General features: G+C 40.7%; 1 protein-coding gene across 3 annotated transcripts in view; it reads right to left on the reverse strand.

Annotated features, from left to right (window-relative positions):
• Positions 1–261: 261 nt before the first annotated feature.
• prex2 (phosphatidylinositol-3,4,5-trisphosphate-dependent Rac exchange factor 2) overlaps positions 262–21,199 on the reverse strand; it is a 339,323-nt gene continuing 318,385 nt past the window's right edge. For 2 of the 3 annotated variants that reach the window (XM_072571479.1, XM_072571478.1), the window contains exons 39-40: positions 16,931–16,998; positions 262–986 (exon numbers count right to left, since the gene is read on the reverse strand). In XM_072571479.1, coding sequence (XP_072427580.1) covers positions 944–986; positions 16,931–16,998 — 111 coding nt within the window. In that variant the 3' untranslated portion in view covers positions 262–943. Of the gene's footprint in view, positions 987–11,679; positions 12,173–16,930; positions 16,999–21,199 lie in introns of those variants that run through there. The other variant, XM_072571480.1, reaches the window with a different exon arrangement.

Genomic DNA, 21,199 nt, shown 5'->3' on the forward strand with positions numbered 1-21,199 from the left:
ATTATCCAATATTTCTGTTAATTATACAAATGTAACTGTTTACTCAATATAATCTAAAGAAAAGGCACAAGGAAAATCTGCCTTAAATATATTCAAATATAACATCTATATCATGTATATGTGTCTTAAAAGATGTCCACATTTTCTATGTTCAATATCCTGAAGAAAAATTGAATCATGTTCTCTGTCATGCTGCTTTTATCTTCCTTCTTTCCTATCACATATTACAAATACTGTCATTGAAGATTCTATACACAGCAGTAAGGCCAAAGTAATTTATTGCATTAAAGACAAATCAAACTTTATAGCAAATACAAAACAATATATGATGGGGAATGGGTGAAAGGTTATAATACAGTCACAGCCTCAGTACGGCAAATTCACTGATGTTTGTGCTATATAAAATATTATCTGAACTCCTTGGTTATATTACAGCTTTGTTGTATACTCTTAATAGAAAACTGCTTTGGGCATCTTCTTAGTGATATGCATTAGCAAATGTGACTACATCTGACAACAGACAGTGAAAATGTAGCATATCATCTTAAATACTGAGCAATTCAAATTTACAAAAATAGTATCAACAAATTATACTTTAATAATGTAAGATAAAGATTAAAGATTTGTAACAGTTGAGTGTAGCTTCTTAAATTGATAGTTCATTAAATATTATGCTTTATAAATTTACACTAATTTTAATTAATTTTATAGTTTAAACACCAACCATAGCTTGAATCCATAACGAAAAAAAATTCCAGTTGTGTCAGTGGTCAAAGTTTATATTGATATAGCTCCTAAAAAGGCGAACACTTCATTTTACCAGCACTATGAATATCTTGTGAGTAGACCAGGATCATTCTGCCGTCTGGATCAGAAATACTGTTTCACTTGTTATTGAAGAGACTACACCTAGGTATCCCTGGGTTAAGTACTAGCAGGAATCTCATGCATCTCCATCAGGGGACGGCTGACATAGCTTGTACAATCTAACAGAAACAGATGGTAGATATTAGACTGTGATTACGAATACATTGTATTCATAATTATCAAATTTATTAAGCATTCACTATGGAACATTAAAATGAAGTAAATAATTATATCACTGAACGCTTTGGCCAACAGAAAATATCTTGTTGCACTTTACTACATTTTATAACAAGGCATAAGTGAGGAGTGCAGATGCTGGAGATCAAAGTCTAGATTAGTGTGGTGCTGGAAAAGCACAGCAGTTCAGGCAGCGTCCGAGGAGCAGAAAAATCGACGTTTCGGGCAAAAGCCCTTCATCAGGAATAAAGGCAGGGATCCTCCAGGGTGGGGTGATAAATGGGAGGGGGGGTGCAGCAATCCCATTTACCTCTCCACCCCGGAGGCTCCCTGCCTCCATTCCTGATGAAGGGCTTTTCCCCAAAACATCGATTTTCCTGCTCCTTGGATGCTGCCTGACCTGCTGTGCTTTTCCAGCACCACACTAATCTCTACATTTTCTAACAAGCTCTGTAAACCATATTGCTGGTGCTGAAGCTGAATAAACATCCATAGACATTTGTTTCATTTAAATAATATTGTGGGAAAGGCAACTTACCTTGGCCATGAAAACCAACAAGCTCATGGAAAATAAATAAACTTTCTATTATTTTTCACGACATCCTATCAGATGTCATTATTCTCATCGAATTCCCTGACCTTGCTGATGTTACTAGAAACTACAAAGAGAGGCTCAATTGTTCTTTTTTTTTTAAAACAAATCTTTAAAATATCTTCATACAACCAGCCTTCATTTGAACTAAACTGAAGTACTATGAAGTGTAATACCTTCTTGAGGTTGGAGATATCTGCTTAAAGAAGGAATGAAATGGTGTCCATGGATGCTATAAGTTATTGCTGCAACTATGTGAATCACATCAACTATCAGTAACCACATCAGTTTAACAAATAATCCAATAATGTTGAAATAAACTAGTTAAATCTGAAAGAGAAAGGAGGCATAATCAATTAGGTCCATGTTAAATTCTTAATGGAACACAGTCAGTGCCTGATGTGACATAATTAAACTGACTTCTGTGAAACTCATGAGTAACTGGTTTAAACAATATATTGAATCGATTTGAATTAATTGAATTAGCTCTAGCTGTATTGTCACACATAATCAAATGAGTGCAGTGAAAAGTTTACAGTCACCATCTTAGGTACAAAGGTCCCTGGATACAGATACCTGAGACCAAATTCTTAGGAAGCAGAAGAAATTAGAAAAGTAAAGATATAAACAGTCCAGCATTACAGCCCATTGGAATAAATTAGAAAAGTAAAGAAGTAAAAAGTTCAGAGTATCAGTCTTTCCGACCCAGTCCATGATGATACCTAGCCTTAAGGGAGATCTCCACTGCCTGCACCAGACCCACCACCAGGAGGCGCTCCATTCTCTGTGCCATCTCTTCACCACTGGGCCCACTGCGCTGATGCCAAGTTTATTAGTTGGAACTGTTGTTTTAAAATATTTATCATCAGTATGGGTTTAACTATTTGAAACTCAGACAATGTCAGGGAAAAATGAATGGGGATCGGTGCGTATTGGGAAAGGGACAAGTAGTGACTGAAAGCTGGCTTGATAATAAGAAATAGAAAATAGATACAATAATAGATCACATGATGTCTCGAGATTGTTCTGCTTCACCCCACATCTCCCGCGCTGCCCACATGTCTGCATTCGCTTGGACACACAAATCAGACTCAAAGCTATAAATATACTCAACAATGTAACATCCGCACCTTATAGGGTAGAGAATTTCAGGGCTTCACAAACCTTTGGGTGAACAAATTTATCTTAACCTCAGTCCCAAATGATTCATTCCTTAATTGAGACAGTGTCCTTGTGATTACCCCAGCGAGGGGCAAACAAGCTGTCTGTATTTAACCTGCTCATCCTCGTCAGATTCAAGTATATTTCAATGCGATCATCTCTCATACTTCAAAACTCCAGAGAAAAAGTTCAAATTTCTCTAATCTATCATTTTAGGACATTCCTCTCATCTGAGGAACTAATCTAGTGAAGCTTAGTTGTACTGTCTCCGGGCAAGAATATCTTTCTTTAATACGGGGGCCAAAACTGTACATAGTACATCAGGCGTTGTCTCACCAAATTAGAGCAAGATTTCCTAATTGTTATACCCAGTCCCCTTGCAATAAAGGCCACATGCTATGTGTCTCCATAACTTACTTTCAATACCTTCATGGTAACTTTCAGTCTTCCTTGTACAATGCAACATTTAAGAGGCATTTGGATGGGTATATGAATAGGGAGGGTTTGGAGGGATATGGGCCGGGTGCTGGCAGGTGGGACTAGATTGGGTTGGGATATCTGATCGGCATGGACGGGTTGGACTGAAGGGTCTGTTTCCATGTTGTACATCTCTATGACTCTATGGCTCTAATTATACCCAGGTTTCTCTGAACATGCCTTTCAAAACCTACTCTACATTTCTGTTCTTGCTACGTGCTCACTCCTTGAGCAGGTCTGAGGATACAGAGGTCCAAATGCAAACTTGGGCAAGTGGTATAGTTGAAGATCTTTCTACAAGGGTTTTCTTGAGCTATAATTTAGATTAGTAGACTTTACTTCAGACTTTAAAACTTCAAGCTAGTTAAGGAGCTGAGTAAACAGAAACTCTGACAGCGACAGTTAACTGTCAATCGATTGACAGTGACGAGGTATTAATCACTGTCACTACAAGTTATCATTTGGTTGGAAGTCACCAGGCCTCTATAAATGTAGACATGGAAAGAGGGGCTCTTGTGGTGCACTGGTAGTGTGCACCTCTTACCCAAAGGTCCTGGATTCAGGTCCCACCTATATTGTAACACCTCTGAACAGGTTGATTAGAAAATATCTATAAATATAGACACGGTGAGGCTGGTCTGGTGCAGTGATAGTATCTCTATCTCTGAACCAGGAGGCCCGGGTTAAAGCTGCATCTGCTCCAGAGGCATATAACAGGTTGGTTTGAAAATTCTAAAAATGGAGATGGGTTTTACAAATGCAGAGTATGACAAGATCTGTTTATGGTGGGTATGAGTGCTAATATTTCACTGTAAGGGGATGGTGTGCTGCTTTTTATCTTTTACAACCTCTGGAAACTGATGAGTGTTCAAGGCTTCAATTAAGTGAGAATGTAGGTGACTGATTTGTGAGGTTTAAAGATTTTATCACTCAAAACGTAGGCAGTTGTTTAAGCCAGTACTAGACAGATAGGTATTACTTGAAGTTTATAGATTAACTAATTAAAATTGATAGGACAGCACTTAAACACTGCTTAAAGGGAAATTGAGCTGGAAGCTTTTCATCACAGACTCATTAGGATTGCAATGCAAGAGAAAGACAAACAACTTCAGAGAGAAAGCAACAATTTATTTTTGCATGAGAAGACCATACTGATAATCGGTTGGCATAGAGATGTAGCAGGAATGGGTAACTGCTGACAGAATCTCAGGAGACGGCCATTTGGCCCATTGGCTCCTCCAGTTCCTCGAATGATCATCATTGCTTAGTGCTAGAACCCTCACTGATTTTTTTTTCTTTCTTTTATCAATCTTTGATTTGGAGCTGGGAACTGAAAGGTGACCTTTAGATTATGAGCGGCGCTTTGTGTTAAAGAAGAGGAACAAACAGGTTCTTCCTCATATTTGAGGCCAGGCCTGAAAGTTAATTGCAAGTTGGTGCATGATCAAAGAACTGTATAAATGTTTCAACCCCAGAGTGGCAACGTACTTAACCAGATGGCAGATATCTGTCCATCAATGAAGTGAGTACCTGGGAATCAGTTCCAGCAAGTTTGGGAGAGAACATGCTGATCAAACAGAGGGAGGGGATGGGAGTTTTTGAAATGTTTGGAACTGGGAGTTTCTTAAAGTGTGTCAGGAACTCCCTACATATAACAATAGATTGAAATAAAGCAAACATGTCATCTACGCATCAGAAATATGCGAGGACTAGGAGGTTAGCAGTCATTCTGTTTGGAGTTACATTTCTCAGGGAAACAGAAAAAGATGTTGGCAAGAGCTAACATAAAAAGACCATCCAAGGCCTGCATATTGATAACAATACCATGTCAATATGTTCTTTCACATTGAATGATAGTGCAAAGGTAAACAAAGGAGCTATTGATATTTTCATTCGCCCACTACATTGAAAGCAATCTAGATGGGACTGATTTTCACAACTTAATCTATGCTTCAGTCACAAAAGTCCAGTTTAATGTTTCAAGTCAATGAGATTTCCATTAGGATGTCTGATGTCTTGTGATGAGATGTGAAATTGTGTGCGCCAGACACTGTGGTGGTCTTCATAGGAGTGAATGCATATTGTTGTTTCAGGGCTGCTATTGTAACAGTGCCTTGAAGTACAGCTGTATACCTAGCATCTTCCTTGCAAGAGCTGGCAAAAGGGCAGCACCAAGTAATAGGCAGAAGAATGGGGAAACTAGTGCTGACATGATGAATTAAGGAGTGGGATTAGGAGGAAGGTGCTGTTGTAATTGCATGGCTTCTTGTTTTACCTCATGCCAGATGGGGTGTTCCAACAATGGTTTCACATGGTCATCATTTATACACCTTAAAAAAAATCTGGAATTAAGAGTCGAATGTTGATCATGAAACCATTGTCGGATGTTGGAAAAATAAACCCCATCTGGCTCATTAATTTTCTTCAGGGAAGGAAATCTGCCAACTTTACCTGGTCTGGCCAACATGTGATTCCAGAACTGTGCAATATGATCGACTTTTAACTGCCCTCTGGACAATAGGGATGGGCAAGAAATGCTGGCCTGGCCAGTGATGTCTTCACCTTATCAATGAATCAAAAAAAAAAGGCAGAGAGAAGCTTTGAAGGGTTGATCTTTGAGCCTGAGGTTGTTAGTGGCTTGGGAAAGACCTGGTGAATGATTTAAGCTGCTGTAGTTGCTTCATCTTTCTGCCTCATCTTATAATGAAGGCGGCACACTGCTAAACAGGGCATTCATAAATCCGAGAATGATTGCAGCATTTTTACAGAGATCCAATAGCAGCAAAACTACTTTATATTCAAGACGACAAAAATAAAGACATCTCTTTGCAAATGCTGACATCTTTTGAGACAGAGAGTAGTGGAAAAGCAGCTTTGGAAGCTATAGCGCAGGTTTCTCTGGGAATAGTTTGCCCCTTAACTAAAGCCAGAAATAGAGCACAAGATTTGATTAGAGGAGAGTGTGTTCATTTATATGCAGTTTACATTGCTATTGCTGTTCCCTCTACATGTGCGGTCAGGTCCTAGCTCCTGAGATAAACATGAAGAAAATTCTGCTATTTGAGCACATGATGGGCAGAAGCATTAGTTTACGGTGCCCATTTGCTAACTATCATTATAAACACTGAGGAGAAAAGCCATCCCTAATATTGTAATTGCAGTTAGTTGATGATTTGGATAAATTCAACATTCCCTCTTTGATGTTGTACTCTGTAGCTCTGTTTTATATAAATTCCACATGCTTAAATACCTCTTCAACTGTCCCTACCAAATTAAAGTAACAAAGTGATTGCAAACACCCCAAGAGGCAATGTGGTCCTGAGCCATTTTCTTCTTCCAAAATGTATCACCTTGTAATTTTCTGCCTTAAATTTTAATCTCCAAATTACTGCCAGATTCTCCTGGTGATTTTTGAAAGACTTATCAAAGTTGTTTTTTCTGGAGTAAGTAGTCATAGAGTCACGGTATTGTACAGGACAGAAACAGACACTTCAGTCCAACTCGTCCATGCTGACCAGATATACTAACCTAATCTAGTCCCACCTGCCAGCACTTGGCCCATATCCCTCCAAACTCTTCCTATTCACATACCCATCCATGACTTTTAAATGTTGTAATTGTACCAGCCACCAGCACTTCCTCTGGCAGCTCATTCCATACACACACTACCCTCTGCGTGAAAAAGTTGCCCCTTATTTCCCTTTTAAATAAGAGTTGGTGAGAGAAGAGATTGTTTTAAAATTAATCAGAAAATATAGGAATTTAATAAATGCAGGTCATAATTTAGATTTGACAGTAACTTGCCTTGCAAATATTATCGCGCTTTAAATGTTGCTAACATAAAACAGTCTCCTTCTGGCCCATAAACCTATCACCCTCTCACCCTCTACCAGTCCCTCTACACCTCCATCTGCCATGACTAGGGCCTCCAAGCCCTCCGTTTCTTCCTCTCCCGACGTCCCCAACTGTACCCTTCCACCGACACTCTCATTTGTTTGGCCGAACTGGTCCTCACCCTTAACAATTTCTCCTTCGAATCCTCCCACTTCCTCCAGACCAAAGGGGTAGCCATGGGCACCCGTATGGGCCCCAGCTATGCCTGTCTCTTTGTTGGCTATGTAGAACAGTCTATCTTCCATAATTATACCGGCAACACTCCCCACCTCTTCCTCCGCTACATTGATGACTGCATTGGCGCCACCTCATGCTCCCGCGAGGAGGTTGAGCAATTCATCAACTTCACCAACACATTCCACCCTGACCTTAAATTTACCTGGACCATCTCTGACACCTCCCTCCCCTTCCTGGACCTCTCCATCTCCATTAATGACGACCGACTTGACACTGACATTTTTTACAAACCCACCGACTCCCACAGCTACCTGGATTACACCTCTTCCCACCCTACCTCCTGCAAAAATGCCATCCCCTATTCCCAATTCCTCTGCCTCCGCCGTATCTGCTCCCAGGAGGACCAGTTCCACCACAGAACACACCAGATGGCCTCCTTCTTTAGAGACTGCAATTTCCCTTCCCACGTGGTTAAAGATGCCCTCCAACGCATCTCGTCCACATCCCACACCTCCGCCCTCAGACCCCACCCCTCCAACCATAACAAGGACAGTGTTCACCTTCCACCCTACCAACCTTTGCATAAACCAAATCATCCGCCGACATTTCCGCCACCTCCAAACGTACCCCACTGCCAGGGATATATTTCCCTCCCCACCCCTTTCCGCATTCCACAAAGGCCGTTCCCTTCGTGACTATCTGGTCAGGTCCATGCCCCCCAACAACCCATCCTCCCATCCTGGCACCTTCCCCTGCCACCGCAGAAATTGCAAAACCTGCGCCCACACCTCCTCCCTCACCTCCATCCAAGGCCCCAAAGGAGCCTTCCACAACCAAAGTTTTACCTGCACATCCACCAATATCATTTATTGTATCTGTTGTTCCCGATGCGGTCTCCTCTACATTGGGGAGACTGGACGACTCCGAGCAGAGCGCTTTAGGGAACATCTCCGGGACACCCACACCAATCAACCACACCGCCCTGTGGCCCAACATTTCAACTCCCCCTCCCACTCAGCCGAGGACATGGAGGTCCTAGGCCTCCTTCACCGCTGCTCCCTCACCACCAGACGCCTGGAGGAAGAACGCCTCATCTTCCGCCTCGGAACACTTCAACCCCAGGGCATCAATGTGGACTTCAACAGCTTCCTCATTTCCCCTTCCCCCACCTCACCCCAGCTTCAACCTTCCAGCTCAGCACTGTCCCCATGACTTGTCCTACCTGCCTATCATCCTTTCCACCTATCTACTCCACCCTCCTCCCTGACCTATCACCTTCATCCCCACCCCCACTCACCTATTGTACTCTATGCTACTTTCTCCCCACCCCCACCCTCCTCTACCTTATTTCTCCACCCTTCAGGCACTCTGCCTGTATTCCTGATGAAGGGCTTTTGCCCGAAACGTCGATTTTACTGCTCCTCGGATGCTGCCTGAACTGCTGTGCTTTTCCAGCCCCACTCTAATCTAAACTCTATCACCCTTTCACCCTAAATGTATGCCCTCTAGATCTGGACTCCCCCACCCAGGGAAAAGATCTTGTCTATTTACCCTATCTTGGTGTTTGCAGGTCAATTCTAGGTCAAACAGGACACAGCACAGCTTGATTCAACCAGTTTAACAATCAGGAACAAAAGCCGATCAGTATTAAAGACAATGCATGATTTACTCATTTGTGACTTTGTTTGTCAAACAGGTAGTATTGAAAATTTGTAAGTAACATGATAGCAACTTGGTAATAATCATATGTGAATGGCTGAAAAAATCTGGCCTTGAAGAGTACACAGAACATCACTGATTCAATCAGGAGCCATTTCAATGTAAGGCCTCTGCTGAGGTGAAATATTCCTGCCCAGAAATTGAAATGCCAGCGTGATCTGTTGAGTATCAATGAGGGAAAGTGACTGACGTATGTAATACAAATAAGCAAATTAAACTTCTGTTACACGCCAGACCAAACCCCCTCAAAACACATTAAGAAAATATCCCCGAACCTAACTTTGGAAAGATGTGCAGGTTAGGATGGATTGGCTATGCTAAATTATCCACGATGTTCAGGGATGTGCAGGTTAGGGTGGATTATCCACGGGAAACACAGGGTTATGGGAATGGGGTAAGGAGGTGAGTCTGGGTGGGATGCTCTTCGGAGAGTCAGTGTGGACTTGTTGTTCTGTAGAAATCCTAAGTAGATTAAAGGTAAGTGTAAGGCTTTGCATTCTAGTTGCAATAGGTTTGGTCAAAGTACTTGACTTCAAACAAAATCCACTTTATTTTTACATTACAGTTAAAATACAGATAAATTTTTTTTTAAAATTAAGAGAATTGGCTTAACTATAACTCTACCAAAATGTTTAACAAAATAACATGTACTACTAATTAACTGTTCTAATATAATAACATCCTATAAACACACCCCTGGTAAAGACAAATTCAGTAAAATAGATTGTTTCACATGCTATTCCAGCAGCAGGAAGAGATCCCCAACTTTTAGCTGTAACAGAGAGAAATAAGAGCTTCCACATCCAGCTTCAAGACCCCAGCAACTGCTGAAAGCTAAACCTAAAAATCCTGATTCTGTGGGAACTTGACCCCACCCATTCAGGTTGCTTCTATTGTTCTAACTTTTTAAAAAAACTCAAGGCCTCACAAGCTGTTTTCTTTATTGCTTTGAGCAGACTGCTCATTAACTCTCTCTCAATCTTCCTTCATAAAAGAAACCAGGACAAAATACATCTCTTAAAGCCATAAGATGATTACATTTCTAATCCTTCCTAAAGAATGGTGCCGTTAAGTACTGCATTCAGATTATTTAATTAGGATGCCCGTTTGCAATGTAAGAAAAACCTCCTCTCATTATTTTATAAGAAACAGACTGTTTCATGTTTGGAACATTTAAAGTGTGATTATTTTGCAAGACAAGTTACTGTCAAAACTAAATTGTGGCCTGCATTTATTAAACTCCTATATTTTCTGATTAATTTCAAAACAATCTCTTCTTTCAGGAGTACTGGGAGAATTATCAGTGCACAATTCATTTTGTAAAACAAAGATCCTGATTTATAACCTTTTCCCCCCCCCGAGGATGGACTGGTCCTTTATATTTTTAAGAAGTATTCAAAGGGACAGCCTCTCAGTCTCTCTTCAAAATGAGATGTTTAGTGAACCTACCGTTGAAGTGTCTGACACTGAAAATTTTCATTCGGAATTTGTTTCCGACATTGCGTTGGATCAGAACACAGAAAATCTCCCACCGCTCAATTCCTCTGAGTAATTGCAGCATTGCAGCTTTATATTAGACTTCTACAGCACAGACAGAGGCCTGTATCAGTGCTAATGCTCCATGTGAATCTCCTTCCATCTTGTGCCCTCATGTCACTTATTCTATATTCACTTGTGGGATCAGGGCATCGCTGGCTGGGCCAGCATTTATTGCCCATCGCTAGTTGCCCTTGAGAAGGTGGTGAGCTGGAACTGCCAGACTCCAGGTGTTGTCAGCACATTGGAACATGCAGGATTTTCAATGACAGTGAAGGAAAGGTAATATATTTCGAAGTCAGGATGGTGTGTGGCTTGTGAGGGAGCTTTCAGGGGATGATGAGGTGGCATGGTGGCTCAGTGGTTGGAGGAGAGGGATTGAAAAAAGACATAAGAGGCAAATATTTACATAGAGGGTGGTTCGTGTGCTGAATGAACTTTGAGGAAGTGGTGGATATGGGTACAATTACAATGTTTAAAAGACATTTGGGTGGATGCATGAATAGGTAAGATATGGAGGGCAAAAGGGAGGACTGCAGATGCTGGAAACCAGAGTCTAGATTAGAGTGTTGCTGGAAAAGCACAGCAGGTCAGGCAGCATCCGAAGAGCAGGAAAATCAATGTTTCGAGCAAAATCCCTTCATCAGGAGCAGAAAAATAGACATTTCAAGCAAAAGCCCATCATCAGGAAAGATATGGAGGGATATGGGCTGGGAGCAGACAGGTGGGACCAGTTTAGTTTGTGATAATGTTCAGCATTGACTGGTTGGACTGAAAGGTCTGTTTCCATGCTGTAAGACTCTATGCTTGTATGTTTTGTTACTGCCCTAAAAAGAGAGATGTTTATATGATTTTCTCTTCCTGACCTTGGCAACAAACAGCCAATGCAGTTTAAGCTTCCACAATATAAAGCTGAACCAATGGGGTATTACTATTATCCTCACGCAAGGTGAAAGAAATCTAAACTGAGCCCACTGCAAAGTGCTTTAAATAATCAGGGCCTCTGGATATTGGAGTGACCTGCTGTGAAGACGTAGGCCAGTAATTACAGTAAAACAGGGATTGGTTAGCTCAGTTGGCTGGATGGTTGGTTTCTGATACAGATTAACGAGAACAATGTGGATTCAATTCCCTCACAGGCTGAAGGACTTGAGGCATGAAGGACTCTCTTCAACCTCTCCCCTCACCTGAGGAGTGGTGACCCTCAGGTTAAACCACCTGCAGTCCTCTCTCTGCAATGACAGAGCAGCCCCCCAATGTTCTGGTAAAGCTATGGTGCTTTTACCGTTAACAGCAGTATCCATTGGAAACTTCATTCCTGATTGTTGGTATAAACCTGAATGTTAACCGCTGTGACAGATAGAAATCGATTTCTTGGTTAGGTCGTCAGTACTTCAGGACAATATTGATGATTAATCATTCATCCAGTTCATTAATGAGACCGGAGATGTAGATCTGTCACTGGGTGCTGGGATTCTTTCCGTTTACCTATAAAGAGCTCGGCCAACGACTGTTTTAATGGATGGGTGTCTCTGTTAGGTTTCCTGTTGTTTTGCCGTTCTATTTTCCATTCTGGAAAATTGTACAATATTAGAAAGTTAAAACCCTGAAGTTCATCAACAAAGTAATGGACAGAATCAATTGGACAGGATAGTGGCTCAGTGGTTAGCATTACTGCCTCACAGTGCCAGGGACCCAGGTTCAATTCCAGCCTCGGGCGACTGTTTGTGTGGAGTTTGCACATTCTCCCTGTGTCTGTGTGGGTTTCCTCTGGGTGCTCTGGTTTCCTCCCACAGTCCAAAGATATGCAGATTAGGTGGATTAGCCATGCTAAATTGCACATAGTGTCTAGAGATGTGTGGGCTAGCCATGGGAAATGTAGTATTACAGGAATAAGGTAAGTAATGTTCATTGAAATGTTAGTGTGTACTCGATGGGTGAATGGACCGCTTCCACACTGTAGGGATTCTGTTAATGTAGCCGATGTTGTCCATATGGTATTTCAAAGTATGACATAATGAACTCATTATTAAGGTTAAAGCCATGGGATTAAAGAATGACCTGATTGAAATAAAATTGGCTAAAAAGACAATGTAGAAAGAGCTGGTGAATCAATATTTTTCAGCGTGGAGTCTAACAATGTTCCTGCTACACTTTATGGATATATAGCTGCACAACAACCTGAAAAGGATCACGGTGCCACAATAATTAATGTATCTGCACATCTCTGCAAAATATACTGGAACCTGGATAAAGGGCTTCTTAAGGGAATATCATGTTCAATTATCTTACTGGAGAGAGATAACGGTGAGCGTGAAGGCTGTTGTGAAACAATGCACATGGACTGCCAAAAGGCATTTTGATTAATGATGTGCAACAGACTTGAGTGAAGTTAGAACTTGGAGAATAAAACAGTTGGCAGCACAATGAATGCAAAACTGGCCGAGTGATAGGAGACTAAGAATAATGGTTCCTAAATAGTTTTCAGGCTGGAGGAAGGTTTGTTGTCGAGTTCCCCAGGAGACCATACTGAGATGCGTTAATGATCTAGACCTTGGTATACATTGGACATTTTCAAAACTTAGGGACAATGCAACATTTTGAAGTTTTGGAAACTGTGACAGGATGGTGTAGAACTTCAAGAGAGCATTGGAAAAGCTGATGAATGAGCAAGCAAATGGCAAAGGAAGTTCATTATGGAAAAGTGCGAAGGGATACATTTTGATGGAGAAAAAAAACATGAACTGAGAGTATAAATGAAAGGATGCTATGCTAAAGAGTATGCAAAATCAGACAGGTGCAGGTTAAAATGTGCTTAATTCATTAAAGTCATAGGAGAGCTGGTGAGACCAGTTAATAAAGCAAATAGTATCCGAGGATTTATTAATCAGAGCATAGAGTACAACAACTAGGAGTTTATGCTGGACTTGTGCAGGACCTCAGCTGGATCACTGTGACCATTTTGGGTGCCACACTTCAGGAAGGGTGTGAACATAGAAGAGATTTGCAAGAATGCTTCCAGGGATGAGAGTCTGCAGTGAGGAAGATAGTTTGGAGAAGTTGGAAGTGTTCTTCTTGGAAAGGAGAAAGCTAAGAGGAGATCTGATATAATTTACCGCATCACGAGATGTCTGGGACAGAGCAGATACACAGAAACTGTTCATAAAATGGACGGAGTACAGGAGGATGGAAGGTCATTTGCAAATGAAGTAAAAAGAAGATGAGTTAAAAAGAAAGATTTCCCATTGCAAGCCATGATTGTGTAGAATACAGTACCTAGAAACATGGTTTCGATTAATTCAGTTAATGCATTCAAGAGGGTATTAGTTGATTATTTGAATAACATCAATTTGCATGGAAATGAGGAAGAGGCAGGAAAATGGCATTAAGTGGTACAGCTCATGAGAAGTCACACGACACCAGGTTATAATCCAACAGGTTTATTTCAAATCACAAGCTTTCAAAGCTCTGCTCCTTTGTCAGATAAAGTGACTTCACCTGATGAAGGAACAGCGCTCCGAAAGCTTGTTGAACTATAACCTGGTGTCATGTGACTTCTGATTTCCTCCACCCCAGTCCAACATCAGCATCTCCACATCACGCTCCTCCAAGTACAATAGGCTGAGAGATCTCCTCCTCCACCATAACAATTATGGTCCTGTGAAAAACCAACTACTTGTAACTAAATTTGAAAATAAACATTGAGATATAGAGTTTAATTTTCCCCAGGAGTCATTACATGGACCAGTCCTTCTGATACATATTAAATTCCAGGATTTGATTCACTCCATGGGATATCGAGAAATGACAGAGGACACTGGATATTGCAAAGACCATGCGCCCTGAACATATGTGCTCCAGGGTAGCCATACCCTGAGCCAAGTTGTTCCAGGACTGCTATGACACTAGCATATCAGCGGCAATGTGGAAACTTGTCTGCAGGATAAATCCAACATGGCCAATTCTGCCTTAGCTTGACCGTCAGCAAAGTGACAGAAGGGGGCATCAACAGTGTTATCGAGTGGTATTTTCTCAGGAATAACCTACTCACTGGCATGCAGTTTGTGTTCAGATGTGGCCACTACATGTTCTGACCTCATTACAGTTTTGGTGCAAACACAGATGAAAGAGCTGAATTCCAGAGATGACAGCCCTTGACATTAAGGCTTCAATTGAATGACATGGCATCAAGGAGCCCCAGCAAAACAGGAAGCAGTGAGATCAAGGAGAAACTCTTTACTGGAAGGGGTCATACTATGCAGAGAGGAGGATGGTTGTGGTTATTGGGAGTCTCAGATCAGCCCTGAGATATCACTGCAGGAGTTCTTTAGCATAGCTATAGGTTAAACAATCCTGCAACATCAATGACCCCTTTTCTATCATAGGTCAGAAATGTGGATATTCTTTGATGACTGCACAATGTTTAGCACATTCCTGACTCTTCAGATACTGGAGCAGTCCATGTCCACACACAACAAGGCCTGCATAACATTCAGGCTAGGAATGATAAAATGGGAGTTAGCGCTCACTCTACACAGTGTCAACGACCATCTTCAACAAAAGAAAATCCAACCATCTCCCCTTGACCTTCATTGGCACGACTGGATCTTGTCCTGTCAACATCTTGGGGAGGGGAATTACCATGAACCAGAGGCTCAGGAACCAGTAAATAAATATTGTGGCTACAAGATAAGCTTTGAGCCAAGGAATTTACCCAAAGTAGATCCAGTGTTTTTGTGGCAAAAATTGGAATATATTGGAATTCTCTCCACTTGCCTTCAAGAAGTGTTTGATGCTATTCAAGACCTCAGGAGCAGTGGCTTGCTTGATTGGCACCAGATCCCCCCATCTTACATCCTCAACACTCCATCACTGATGCACAATGGCAGCAGTGAGTACCATCTCTACGATGCAGTGCAGTGATTCATCTCCCAAATAAATGACCTCTCCACCCAAGCAGGTCAAGGGCACATTCCCCTCCAAGCCACACACAATCCTGACTTGGATTGAAACCACCTTGACTGTTGCTGTGTCAATAACCTCCTTTTCTAACAGCTCTGTGTAACGCCACATGAAGACTACAGTGGTTCAGGAAAGCAGCTCAGTATTACCCTCATGAGGTCAATAAGTGGGAACCGTGATGTCCCATCCTGCAAATGAACTTCCAAAATGTTTTACTACTAAATGTCTAGTTGTGCCACTTTGAGGCACTTGATGAACCACATGGCATTGTATTAATGTCATGTATGAGCCAAATCATAGATAAATGTGATGTTTCCTTCCAAAGGGCCATTGGTGTATTGTTTGGGGTTTTAGTGATAATTCTGTGTGGTATTTAAAGTCATAAAGTGTGACTGATAAGTGCAACATCACAATCACTCTGTATTGAGGTGCTAATCACTGCAATACCATCCACATACTCACAGTTATGTGTGACAATGCTGCTCTGTTAACAAGGTCATTCTGCCCTTGGCTTTCTTTTCAGAGAGGCCATAAACGACACAGACTTTTAAAAGCCTGAGGTTGAAGGATTTTAGGGCCAGTTTGATAATAGCTAGCAGATACTGCCTCAGGCAGAAGGCTTTCTATTGTTAATAAACACACTTGTACAATGGAAGGGGAGTGGCCAATTCTCCCAGTTTGGCTTTTCTCTGGTTTGGAAAAAAGCTGCTGGACCCAAAGAAGCAGGTCCATGCTGGTCCTCTCTCTCTCTCGGAGACATCTCTCCTGTAAGACCCTGTGTATGATTTTACCTTTTGTGCCAAGGGGTGTTTATGGGGATTGTTGTAAGTATTTGGAGCAGCATCATGAAGTTGGGATGATCTGTTGGGTTTTCGGAGAGGTTAAGTTATTCAGTATTCTGTTTTCTGTTGTTTGTGTTTCAGTAAATACATTCTGTATTGTTTAAAACTTAGTGGTTTGACCAGCTGCATCGCTCCTAAAATATCCACTTGCACCTGCTTCAAACAACTCGCAAAGTTAGGGTCTGGGCTACCTTTCTGAAATGTTTTGAGGGGTCTGGCATGGTCCGTAATATATGTCAACACCTACCTCGATATTGTCCTATCCCCCCGCCCCAGTCCAGGAACTCCCCACATACATTTGAGACACCACCCACGCCCTCCACCCACTTCAAGCCTTCTGTTTCCCCGGCCCCCAACGCCTCATCTAAAAATACCACAGCCATATGTCAACAAGTGCCTGATAAATGGTACATATCATAATCAGACAGTAAGCACACTGTTCTAGCTTAATGGCTGCTGTTGTCAGAGACGAATATAGAACAAACTAACATAACATTTCATTATCTTAGTTATGTAAAGCAGTTACCTTGGAGCTGACTGTGGTGTTCGGTCTCTCACTCCAAGATTCTTAGCTGAGTTCTGCACTCTTGCTCCCTGAAATAAGGCAAACACTTTCTCATTGACAGTAAAGCTAATCCAATTGTTTTAATGCAGATCTTGGAAGAAACTGCAATAATAAAAGTGCCTCATCAAATTAACATTATTCATTCTTAACGTGTAGGATCTGCAGGATAGCCCTCCATGGATATTAATTTAATCCGAAAAGGAAATTGTAATTTTGTTTTGAAGAGGATGCACTGACGAGTGTTAATGTGTCAAAAGAAAGAAAATATTCATGTGAATCCACTTTATCATAAATGTCATGAATATCCCAAAGCCCTTAAACTACAATTAATTACTTTAAAATGCAGCGACCACGTGCATTTAAGGAAAACATAACAGCTACTTCTCAGAGAATATGATCTCTGAAACAATAATGAAATAAACGAGCAGTTTGTCTGTTTCCGACATAGTTTGTGAGGGAGGAATGCTGGCCTTGGCACAGAGAGAGTTTAATAACAACCAGAATACACAACCCAGCAGCATCAGTAGATAAAAACCAAATTCAGGTTCAGAACTGGAAAAGGTTGGAGATTAACAGGTTTAAGTCGAGTACAGGGACAGGAAAAGGAAAGAACAAAAGAGAACATCTCCGATAAGCATTTAGGATATTATGAAAACAGAGAAGATGAATGAGTGAAACGCTGATGGTGCAAGACAAAGGGAGGTGATAGTGAAACTAGTAAATAAACAAAAAAAAAAATGAATGGAGAGATGTAAAATGAAATCAAGAATCACCACCAATGGCTTCTTTACAAAAACAGAAAGAATATAAAATAATGAGGGGCATAGTTAAGGGGCAAAGACAAAAGTATTTTCCCTAGTATGAGAGAATTCAAAACTAGGAGGGCATGTTTTTAAGGTGAGAGGAGAAAGATTTAAAAAGGACACGAAGGGCAACTTTTTTTACACAGAGAGTGTCTTGTGTGTGCAATGTACTGCTAGAGAAAATGGTGGATGTGGGTACAGTTACAATGTTTAAAAGACATTTGGGTAAGTGTTTGAATAGGAAAGGTTTGGAGGGATATGGGCCGAACACAGGCAGGTGGGACCAGTTTAGTTTGGAAAACATGGTTGGTATGGATGGACCGAAGTGTCTGTTTCCGTGTGGTATGACTCAATGAATTTATGAACCAAAAAGAACAGAAAAAAATTAAATTAATGGAGTGTGGTGCAACAGACAGACATTCTGATCTGAGATTGTGGTATTTAATGTTGAATCTTGGAGGCTGTCTAAGTTCACCATGAAAAGATGAGATGGTATTTCCAAACTTAGGTTCAGCTTCATCGAGATGGTGTCAGAGATTGATGGTGGCGAGATCAAAGTGAAAATGGACAGAGAATTAAAATTACAGGTGAATGGAAGCTCAGGGTCACATTTTCAAATTGACCAGAAGTCTTACTTGCTTTGTTTTTATTCTTGCTTCAAATCTGATAACTCTCTTAACATTTTTCCAATTCTTTGGATAGATGAATCTAAAATATTAACTCCACAGTTTCTGTGGTATCTCCACAGATGCGGCTAGTCATACTGAATTAATATTTTCTAACTTTTATTTCAGATTTCTAGTTTCCACAACATAATATTTTTGTGCAGGGACTTTGCAGAGGACTTTTCAGATTTCTGAAGGTCATTATAACAGGCGAATGGAAATGTGGCTTTGCATTTGATGCAAAAATTGGCAATTCCAACGACACAGAACTCATTGTCATATATTAGAGCTCAAAATCCAAGCTGTGTGCAAATCCTGGTACAGTTGATGTGATTCTCTTGAAATATTTCCTCCTCAAGCTGAGGGAAGTTTCACTAAATTGATCCCTGGCAACGGGAGGTTTTTGACAAGAGGCTGGGTAAGTTGTGTCAATATGTTCTGGAGTTTCAAAGAACAAGAAGCAATCTGACTGAGACATACAAGATTCTGAAGGGGCTCGCTCGGTCAGATTTTGAGAAATTGTTTCTGATTGCTGGGAAATCTCAAACATGGGCACAGTCTTAGTCTAGTTCTGTAGGACTGAGCTAAGAGTAATTATAATGATTGAAAGATGGAATCTTTGTAAATACTCTGTCTGAAGGATTGTGGATGCTCAGTTGTTGAATGCAGTTAAGGTTGGTTAGACAGACATTTGTGTCTCAGGGAATTAGGGGAGATTGGGACTGTTTGGAAGAGTAGAATTGAGACTCACGATCAGCCATGAACGTACTAAACGGAAGAGCAGGGTCTTGAAGTGCAAGTCACCTTAATCAAGAGAACTTTTGACTTACTCTCTCCTTAGACAGAGAGACAGCTGGTGGTGAGGTTAAGCAGTGGGTAACCAGGCTATAGAAGATGGAGCCTTCATGGTGACCTCAGTCAGTGTAAGAATTAATCCCTCAACTTTAGCGGAGGAGAAACCAGTCAATCAGCAGACTCAATATGATCTACGCCTGCAGTTATTTCTTCTGTTCTTCAACACAACTTTGAATGTTCTCAAGAATATGTCAACCAAAATGGTATTGTAAAAGGAAACTTTAACAATCCCAGCCTAAGAGTCAAGAACAAGGATATAAAAGTGACAAAATACAGTATTAGGAGCAAAAATGACATCCAACTTTGAAAGGTCTGTCGGAAGTTGAGTTTTTCCAATGCCTAAATATTAGCACATAACCAACAAGTAAAAACTTATTGGAAAATACTTTTCAATGCAATCTCCAATATGATTTTGATTAGGTCTTTTAAAACAGAAGACTGAATGGACAATTACTGATTAACATTGAATTCAACAGCAATAGTTCATTTAATTTAAATATACGGGTGTCATCATGAAATATTTTTGTTTTAACCTGATTTTTCACAAGTTTGCAAATTAAATATGCTATATATGGTAATATATTCGACATATAATCATGAGAGCAGAAATTGAAATATTCATGACTTTATTACTTTTTCATCAAAAAAATCTCCAAATTTTTCATTTCCTGGACATTGAAAGTTAATTTGAGTAACAAAATGATTTTTTAAAATGTATTCATTACAAAAGTAAGGCTTCATCTTGCCCTCCAGCAGTGTATATTTCTGGAGCCTATACTTGGCACCACTCTTTGCCTTTGGTTAATATCAAGTAATGAAAAGGGATTCTTAATTAAATGTAATGTGTTAGAGTGACCTGCCATCAAACATTTTTCTAAAGATTATATACAAAGCACTCGAGGAAATGTAATCAATGTATCTGCAGTCATAATTAATTATCTGCAGCAAAGTATTCTTTGTAATAGTCGTAAATAGATCTTTATGGCATTAATAATCTTTGATAAAATTGAAAAACTGACAGGCCTATTCCTCTTCAAAATCATTAAAATGTTCATGTCTAACTTGTAATAAAATAGATGTTTTCATGATCTTCTTGGCTGCCTTTGAGTACACACTGTGAAATCAGCATGCTTTGAAGTACTATTTTTAACCCTTTTACAACATCCTCTGTTCATTGGTACACTGAATATTCTTTACTAGTATTTGTAACGTTTTTAGGCATGAGGAAATCATAGTCATCCAAATTGTTGATAAGTTAGCTGATTAAGAGAATGATCCCAACTTAGCACAAGCTGAAACTCTGTGTAAAAGATCCAACCACAGAGCCACCTAGTAACACAAATTGTAAGCCATTTTATTCAGATCAGGGGTAACAGTCTGGTTTGAATAGATTAGAATGAGCAGTGCTTTGAAAGCTTGTGATTTCAAATAAACCTGTTGGAGTATAACCTGGTGGATTGTAACACTGGCACCTCAACATCCTGATTAGAATCATCACTGGTTTCAATTATCAACAAGGGTGGTATGGTGGCTCAGTGGTTAGCATTGAGAAACCTGGGTTCGATTCCACACTCGGGCGACTGTCTTTGCGTGGGTTTCCTCTGGGTGGTCCGGCTTCCTCCCACAGTCCAACAATGTGCAGGTTAGGTGGATTGGCCAGGTTAAATTGCCAATAGTGTACAGGGAGGTGCAGGCTAGGTGGATTAGCCATGGGAAATGCAGGAAGGGAGTGTGATGCCCTTCAGACGGTTAGTGTGAACCCGATGGGCCAAATGGCCTCTTGCACTGCAAGAATTCTATCAGCTGTGATTTTAAATGAGTCTCCTGCATAACTGCATTGGAATTTGGTTTCATTTGATCATAGTTGGTGTCCATGCCAATTTGCGGATGACAAAATTGATTTGTTT

Source organism: Chiloscyllium punctatum, chromosome 5 (assembly GCF_047496795.1).
Source record: "Chiloscyllium punctatum isolate Juve2018m chromosome 5, sChiPun1.3, whole genome shotgun sequence".
Taxonomy (NCBI): Eukaryota; Metazoa; Chordata; class Chondrichthyes; order Orectolobiformes; family Hemiscylliidae; genus Chiloscyllium; species Chiloscyllium punctatum.